General features: G+C 39.6%; 1 protein-coding gene across 1 annotated transcript in view; it reads left to right on the top strand.

Moving 5' to 3' along the window:
• Window positions 1-2560: 2560 nt before the first annotated feature.
• Window positions 2561-9386, top strand: part of UAP1L1 (UDP-N-acetylglucosamine pyrophosphorylase 1 like 1) — a 29373-nt gene continuing 22547 nt past the window's right edge. The window contains exons 1-2 of the mRNA XM_074289081.1: window positions 2561-2662; window positions 2749-3154. Of these exons, the coding sequence (XP_074145182.1) occupies window positions 2866-3154 (289 nt within the window). The 5' untranslated portion in view covers window positions 2561-2662; window positions 2749-2865. The remainder of the gene's footprint in view (window positions 2663-2748; window positions 3155-9386) is intronic.

The following is a 9386-nucleotide window of genomic DNA, read 5'->3' as shown; positions in this document are numbered from 1 at the left end:
TTGAAGTTGAGTATAATCTCAGATAATTATATCATGTGAGATCTTTATTCAATTTTATTTATAGAGAGGGTGTTGCTGACCTTTGCCCCTAATACCTGTTATGAATGTTTGCTCTCTGCTACTTTTTAAACACTACTCTTGCCTAGATAGAGCCAGCTGGATGGGGTCCAGAGAGCAGATAATGTGAAAGCCAACCTCTCAGTTTCTACCTACAAGCCTTCTACAATCCATTTTCTCTTGATTCTCCAAGAAACAACCAGGTTCAGAGACGGGGAATAGGGGAACAGCATACATGAGATAGCACAACCCCTGTCATATTAGAAGCACACTTCTCAATCAGAAAACTCTGAAGGGTATCTAGCCAGACAAACAATGACTGTGCTGCAAATCTGTTTGGGAATAAAGCAGGGATTTGTCCAAGGGAATCCAGGGATGACATCAGACATTGAAATGAGTGGAAACATTTTTGTAGTTGAGGAAGCCACAGCTGAGAGCTGTCCCAGACTGGGACAAGGGAGCCTTGTGTTACCGTAATGCATTTGCCTAAGGAGAACAAGGCTCTTTTCTACAGCTGAGTCTTGGGGGTGGCAAGGGAGGAAAGTCACTCCCTAAGCATCAGGTGGCCCCTTGGGGAACCTCAGGTGTGTGGGAAAGAATCAAACTAAGGGGCCTTGGCTACAGTTCCAAAAGTCAACCAATTTAGAGACTACAAAGGTACAAACAGAATAAGAAATAACTGACTTGGTCCTGCCCTTGGAAACTTCAGAATGTTATTGAGGAAATGTACACATATTCAAAGGCGTATCAGATGAGTTCTCTCCCAAATCAGGTTTTAACCATTTTATTTATTATCCTTCAGATAAACTCCATTTCCTGGGAGCTTCACTAGGAGTAGCTCTCTCATCAATTAACACAGAAACTTGACTTTGCTATATATTGTTGATTATATCAATAGTCCATAAATATTTATGAGGCTTATATATATATTATTATTTTCTACAATCTCTGCTCTAAGCTTCTCTCTGGTCATTAATAATTAGGTAGAGTGCTGGAATGGAATGTAACTTTCAAAAGCCTTGGGGTACTATGGTTACTTCATGCTTATGGAATGAGACAGACACTTCTTTTGAACAGATTTAAACCAAAATAGGCCAACAATCAAACTGCTTTCTCCTTCCCCCTCTCCTCCAGTCCTCTATTCAGTCTTTACTACTCTATCTGCTTCCTCATTCTAGGTCACAGACTCTTTTTCCTCATGTCAGGGAAAAGTGCTGGAAAGAAATACTGCAGTGTTTCCTTTAACTAAAGATACTCTTGTTCAGATGGACCATAGATCAACTGATCAGTCAATATATATTTATTAAGTACCCCTGTGTGCTAGGTCTGGAGAAGGAATTGAGCGACCATTCCATAATCTTTGCCAAGAAAATCCCATTCAGAGGCACAAAGAGTCTGCCCACTGAACGACTAAACAACAAATATGCCAGGTTCTATAATAAGTGTTATAAAGAAAGGCAAATGCTCTGCAATAGATCCCATTCTAATGGGAGAGAGACATGCAAATAACTGCAAACAAATAACCTATATGTTGAATAAATAGGAAATAATCAACAGAGATTAGAATTAAGAGGGATTGGAAAAGACTTCCTTTAGAAGGTGGGACTTTGGTGAGATTTTTAGGAAGCCAGGGTGTTGATGAAAAGGGAAAGCATTGCAGGCAATGGCAGGAGTCAAGGGGAATATCCCAACAGCCAGTGAAAATATCCAGAGATAGGAAGTCTTAATTCAAGTACAGCAAGAAGATCAATGCCCTGGATCAAAGAATAAGGGAGGTTTGGGAAGGGAGATTGGAAAGTGGAAGGGGAGAAAGGGAGAACAAAGTCTTTTCTTTTCGCTACACTCCTCGGGGCTCTAGGAGTCCTTCTCTTCAGTGCCCCAAATCTTAACTGCTTACAACCCAGAGGAGTTGGGTCACTAGGACCGGAAAGCAAGGGAATGTTTTCTATGCCCTGGGTTGTGGAACCGAGTGTCAGGTATCTTCAAATCTACTCAGATTATTTTTCCTCTTCCTCCAAGCTGGCCCTAGTAACCTGTTTGCCCCAATTATGAATGAGTACCCTCCATTTATAGAAACAATGCCTTGGTGCTCAGTCTGGTCAAGTTCTTCAGTTCCCTATCTCTCACAAAATGGGGAAGAATCATAACTACTTTCTTGGAAGTCAGTGGGGAGGCTCCGAACAAATAACTAAGCCCAAGGCTTTTTACAGACTGAGAATTAAGAGATGAGAGGTGTGTCCACTTTCTCTCCACATCCACCCTCCTACCCCAGTCGTTTATTCTCAAGTTTCTTAAGTGCTGGACCAGTGAAGGGTCCCTGAGCAGAAGCTCTGGAGAAAGTACCAGACAGAGCAGCAGAATGTCCCTCACAGGGAAGGAAGGAGCTGGACCTTGTGTTTTAGAATTTAACCCTCGGCTACCTAGTTTGCCAACTGACGACAGTAAAGTCCAAGGATACTTTCACTAGGAACTCCAGCAGACGCATAGCACGCCTCTCCGAGAATGTACTGAGCATGCGCGCCAGAAACTTTTCAGGAGTGGGAGGGGGCAAAGAGGAAGACCCTTTAGCTGACCCAGTCCTAGGGCTAGGAGGCCCAACCCACAGGTAAGAGGAGAATTTTTTTCTGGAGTTGGGAGCCTATAGATCTCCTGGCTCTGGGAGCGCGTGACATTAGCTCAGTTCCTGGACAGGTCACGAGTGCTCTGTGCAAGCTTGAGGCGGGAGACCGGCAGTCGAGACCTCCCAGGACTTTCCACGGGTTCTGGCTTCTGTTGCTTGCTGCTGCTGCTACTATCTGGAACGCAGGTATGGTGTCAGAGGAGGAAATCCGAGCCCGGCTGGAGCGGGCCGGCCAGTCCCATCTCCTGCGCTTCTGGGCTGAACTGGAGCCGGCCGGGAGGGCGTCCCTGCTCACCGAACTGGCCCTGCTGGACCCCGACGAGCTGAGAGAGCACTGCCAGCAGGCGGCCGCGGCCTGCGCCCGGGAACAGGGTCCTCTGGAGCGCCTGGATTCCAGGATGCAACCGGTACAGCCCGAGTTCTTGGGCAGCGTGCGCAAGAGCGACCCGCAGACCCTGCAGCGCTGGGAGGAGGAAGGTAAGATCAGGGTGCAAGTTTGGGGTCTGACCGGGGGCAGAGGGCGTGAAAGGGAAGGAGTGGAATGAAAGAGTTGGGATGAAGGCCACAGGAGCCATCACTGACTTTAATTAAGGCAGCAACCCAAGCTGGGCCAGTGTGGTGCCGGGGCTTGGATTCAGAGAACTCAAGATCCATTCTCACCTCCACCCTCTTACCACTCACGTGACTTTAAGTAAAGTACTTCATCATTCTCACCTCAGTTTCCTAAAATGTAAGGATTTGGACCAGATGACCTGGAAAGACTCTTTCAGACCCAACTTTATAACCTTTTGGAATGCTAGGAAGGAGAAGCACCCTTGGGCTATGGGAGCTGCCACCTGGCTGCCACTGCTCTTTATCTGAGCCTCCTAGCGATGAATTCTTTCAAAACTGTGGGACCGCCTCCTTGCCCCTGGAGGATGGGGAGGAGCTTAGGTTGCCAAACCTGGGGACCTGGAATAGGATTTTGAAAATTGCATCTCAAAGAAGTGAGGGAGCTGCTGTAATGCACAAGCCTCTTGTAATGAACAAACCCCTTAATAAATGCTTGACTGACACGTTTTCTCATCTCTAATATCTCTTCCAGTTATGACATTATATGATCGCATCCTTCTTTAAAATTTCAGTGGTTCAAAGTTTTGCAAGGGTCAGTGTTGAAAAATTTTCTATGTATATGTTTTGAAAATAAAAAGTTTTAATAATTAAAAAAAAAAAAACTTTAGTGGTTAAAGCCAGTTCCTGTGCTTTGGGATAAGATTAGGAAAGGGTGGAGGGGGAGGGCTGAAAGCCAGTCTCTATGTGAATGAGTAGATCAGCAAAAGCAGATGGAGCTTTTACTTTTAAAATGTTTGCTGCCTGCTATTATTGGGTACAGTTCTAGAAATGATAGCCCTAGCAGTAAGAGAAGAGAAGGAAATTAAAGACTTAAAAACAGGCAAAAAGGAAATTAGTTACAGATATGAGGACTTATTTTGTAAGGGTAAACACTGATTGAATAAAATAATCAAGGCACCACCATTTCACTAAAGTAAGTGACAAAATAGCATGTTACCACACTGAAGTGAGATTAACCAGTCTCATAGATTTTAGGCTAAATAAATAATACTGAAGTGACATTGCCCAGGAAGAGCCTTCAGATTCAGAAGCAACCCATGGATAGGTATTGGATAAAAGGGAACCCTAGGGGATAGGAAAAAAGAAGTTCCCCTTAAACTCCCAAGAAGGAATTGATCAGTGAGTAAGGAGCAGGTGGTTGCTTTTTGTTTATGTCTCTATGCTCCTTTTACCAGAAAAGATTTTATGAATTTCAGATATCCAGTGGACTTCAAATCATCACCATCTAAGCTGTGCCCCTGAATCAACTGGATCAGTATTGTTGTAGGGATCTAATGAGATCCAATTTCTAAAGCTTTTAGTGCCTGGTACATGGTAGGTACATGGGGTTTGGGCCATCTAGGTGACTCAATGAATAGAGTATTCAGACTAGAGTCAGGAAAACTATTCTGGAGTTCAAATCCGCCCTGATACTTAAAAGCTATTTGACCCTGAACAAATCATTTAACCTCATTTACCTTAGTTTCCTTATCTGTACAACGAGCTACAGAGGGAAATGGCAAACATTCTTCTGTCTTTTGTAAGGACACCCCCAAATGGAGTCCAAAACAGAAATGAGTGAAAAATAACAAACCTATGTTTAGGTTTGTCTCAAAAGTCTCAAGACTTTCAAATCTGTATTCAAATGTTCAAATCTGGATCGGATACTGTTTTTTTTTTTAATTATAGCTTTTTATTTACAAGATATATGCATGGGTAATTTTACAGCATTGATAATTGCAAAACCTTTTGTTCCAACTTTTCCCCTCCTTCCCCCCACCCTTTCCCCCAGATGGCAGGTAGACCAATACATGTTAAATATGTTAAAGTATAAGTTAAATACAATATATGTATACATGTCCAAATGGTTGTTTTGCTGTACAAAAAGAATTAGACTTTGAATAGTGTACAATTAGCCTATAAAGGAAATCAAAAATGCAGGCGGACAAAAATAGAGGGACTGGGAATTCTATGTAGTGGTTCATAGTCATCTCCCAGAGTTCTTTTACTGGGTGTAGCTGGTTCAGTTCATTACTGCTCTATTGGAGCTGATTTGGTTCATCTCATTGTTGAAGAGGGCCTCATCTATCAGAATTGATCATCATACAGTATTGTTGTTGAAATGTATAACGATCTCCTGATTGTTTCACTGAGCATCAGTTCATGTAAGTCTCTCCAGATCTTTCTGAAATCATCCTGCTGGTCATTTCTTACAGAACAATAATATTCCATAACATTCATATACCACAATGTATTCAGCCATTCTCCAATTGATGGGCATCCATGTAGTTTCCAGTTTCTGGCCACTACAAAGAGGGCTGCCACAAACATTCTTGCACATACAGGTCCCTTTCCCTCTTTAAAATATCATTGAGATATAAGCCCACTGCTGGATCAAAGGGTATGCTCTTTGAACATAGTTCCATATCGCTCTCCAGAATAACTGGATGTATTCACAACTCCACCAACAATGTATCAGTGTCCCAATTTCCCCACATCCCCTCCAACATTCTGCATTATCTTTCCCTGTCATTCTAGTCAATCTGACAGGTGTTTAGTGGTATCTCAAAGTTGTCAATTTGCATTTCTCTGATTAATAATGACTTGGAGTATCTTTTCATATGGCTAGAAATAGTTTAAATTTCTTTGTCTGAGAATTGTCTGTTCATATCTTTTAACCATTTATCAGTTGGAGAATGGCTTGATTTCTTATAAATTAGAGTCAATTCTCTATGTATTTTGGAAATGATGCCTTTATCAGAACTTTGACTTTAAAAATGTTTTCCTAGTTTATTACTTCCCTTCTAATCTTATCTACATTAGTTTTGTTTGTATAAAAACTTTTCAATTTGATACAATCAAAATTTTCTATTTTGTGATCAGTAATGACCTCTAGTTCTTCTTTGGTCATAAACTCCTTCCTCCTTCACAAGTTTGAGAGGTAAACTATCTTATGTTCTTCTAATTTATTTATAATCTCATTCTTTATACCTAGTCATGAACCCATTTTGACCTTATCTTCGTGGTGTTTAAGTGTGGGTCAATGCCTAGTTTCTGCCATACTAATTTCCAATTTTCCCAGCAATTTTTGTCAGAGTGAGTTCTTATCCCAAAAGCTGGGGTCTTTGGGTTTGTCAAACACTAGATTATTAAAGTTATTGTTTGTCTTTTGAACTTAACCTATTCCACTGTGGATCAGATACTGTTGTGACCTTGGGCCAGTCACTTAACTGTTGCTTGCCTCAATTTCCTCAACTGTAAAATGGGAACGATAATAATAATAATAATAATAATAGCACCTATTTCTTAGCATTGTTATGGGATTAAATGAGGTAATATTCATAAAGCACAAACACTTACTGTTACATAAATGCTAGTTTATAGTTACAGCTATAGTTACAGTGTCTGTATTGGGAGCCAACCACACACTAGACAAAGATTCAAGGATCTGCAAAGAACTTAGAGGAAAAACTACACCATATGGTAAGGAAACATCTTGAAGACTAACAAAAGGGTTCCCAGAAATTGAATTAACCCTTTGCTAAATATGGTCTCTAAATATAAATATATTTTCCCCTACTCTTTATGTACCTGTGGGAGAGAGTGCTATAGACTTTTGGGGAGATGTTTTCTACCAACTGTTACTATGATACTACCTTAGAAAATAGTAAACTAATTGAATCTGGCTGATTGATAATTAGCTGACAGACTTCTAAAGGAAACAGTGCTGGGAGGAGGATGGGAATGGTGGGAGCTATATAGTATTCTAAATACACTCCTCATCTCCTCTGGATTGCCCCTAGAGCATCTAGTAGCCATTTTCAGGGAACCTAGCTTGTCAGTGGGAGTGGAAGTTGGATGTAGTTGTCTGAAAATAATGTGCTACTCCCTTTTGTTTTCATAAAGCTTTTTACTTTCAAAACACATGCATAAATAGTTTTCAACATTAACCCTTGTAAAATCTTGTGTTCCAAATTATTTTTTTCTCTCTTGCTCCCTCCCCTAGATGGCAAATAATCAAATATATGTTAAACATATGTAGTTCTTCTATATATATTTCCATAATTATCATGCCTGTGCTACTATTTAAAAAAACCAAAAGTCTGCCTAGGAAATTAGCAAAGAAATCAATTAAGAAAATAACATCAGCAAAGTTGAAGCTATATAATAAACCCTCAAATATGACTTTAAAATGTATTAAATATTTGGGAGTCAATCTACCAAAGTACATTCAGTGCCTTTTTGAATTTGCTAAGAATTTCTGAAATAATTAGAAACCAGTTTGATAGAAATTAGGATTAAGCCAATATCTTGCATCTGCTACACCTACAATGAATTCAAACTGGATACATGACCTAAATATTAAATATCTTATAAAGATTAGAAAAGAAGCAGATAACAACCTTTCACAACTATGTGTTAGGTGTGAGTTCTCAAAGGGATAAACATGATTAGAAAATATAAAATAGATAAGTTTGGTTACATACAATTGAAATCTGTTTTCATGAAGGGAATCAATGTATGTATAAGAAAGGAAGCCTTCTTTCTGGAAAAAGTACATATTAAATATCTCTTTAAAAAGGTCTGATTTTTAAGAAAAATTAACTGCAAACATATATAGTAGACAAAAAGGCACTCTCCCTATGACCTTTTGGAATTCTAAGAGGGAGAGGTACCCTAAAGGAGTGGGAAGAGCTTTCTGATTGGTACCAGTTCTTTATCTGAGCCTCTTAGCCATAAAGTCTTTAAAATCTGGAAGTCTGCCTCCCTGTCCTCTACAAGGCAGGGAGGAGCTCAGGTTGGTCTACATAAGGATTTGGAATAGGGTTTTGAAAATGCATTGTATCTCCCCAAAATGAGGCAGTTGGTGTAATGGACAAGTCATTTTAAGTGAGGTGCAGAGTAAACCTCTTCATAAATGTTTGTTGATTCCTGTGCTTTGGGATAAGATTAGGAAGAGGAGTAGGGCTGAACCAATCTCAATGTGAATAAATAGATCAGCAAGAGCTGATGGAGCTTTTACATAAAAAATGTTTGCTATCTGTTATTATTTGATATAATTCTAGAAATGGTAGCACTAGTGATAAGAAAAGAGAAAGAAATTAAACACATAAAGACATAAACAAATAAGACATTAATAGGGAAGTTTTTAAAAGGGGAGGTTTTGTTGGGAAAGGTGTTTAATTTTGGACATATTGAATTTTTTCTTCCAAAACTGCAGGTTTGACCAGGTCACCCTGCCTCCACCCCAATTCAATAAACTTTGGTGTCTTCCTAGCATCTCCATGATCAAATATAAAATCCTCTCTTGGATTTTTAAAGTCCTTCATAGGCCAAGTCTTTCCTCCCTTTCCAGTTTTCTTATATCTTATTCCTCTCCATGATCTTCACAGACTCTTTCCTATTCTTGGAATTCTTTTTCTCTTCACCTCTACCAGAGAGGGTTCTGATTGCCTTCAATTCAGCTAAAAACCCAGCTTCTAGAAGATTTTCCAAATCCCCCTAAATGCTAAGACTCTGAGATTGCTTCCAGTTTATCCTGTATCTATTTTGTTTGTACATAGTGCATGTTGTTTTCCCTAATTAAACTGAATTCCTGGAGGGCTGTGACTGGATTTTGCATTTCTGTATATCCCTAATGCTTCCCACAGAGCCTAGTATATAGTGTAGACATTAAATTGACTCCTGTTGGCTTGATTTTTCTGGTATGTTGATTGATTTTGCTGATTCCTCTTTAAAAATACATATATATATAGAGAGAGGCAGCTAGGTGGTGAAGGGGTCAGCTAGGTGGTGCAGTGGATAGAGTCAGCCCTAAAATCAGGAGGACCTGAATTCAAATCTGGCCTCAGACACTTAACACTTCCTAGGTGTGTGACCCTGGGCAAGTCACTTAACTCCAATTGTCTCAGGGGAAAAAAAAAAAAAAAATATATATATATATATATATATATATATATACACACATATATGTATATATATATATATATATATATATACACACATATATGTATATATATATATATATATACACACACACATGCATACATACACAAATCTTTATTTTAAGGGATGGCTTTTTGTGAGGGGAAAGAAATAGAGCAAGAAATGCAACAGA

The sequence above is a fragment of the Sminthopsis crassicaudata genome, chromosome 2, assembly GCF_048593235.1.
Source record: "Sminthopsis crassicaudata isolate SCR6 chromosome 2, ASM4859323v1, whole genome shotgun sequence".
In the NCBI taxonomy this organism is placed as follows: domain Eukaryota; kingdom Metazoa; phylum Chordata; class Mammalia; order Dasyuromorphia; family Dasyuridae; genus Sminthopsis; species Sminthopsis crassicaudata.
The sequence above is the reverse complement of the archived record's forward strand: the minus strand, read 5'-3'. Positions and strand labels throughout refer to the sequence as shown.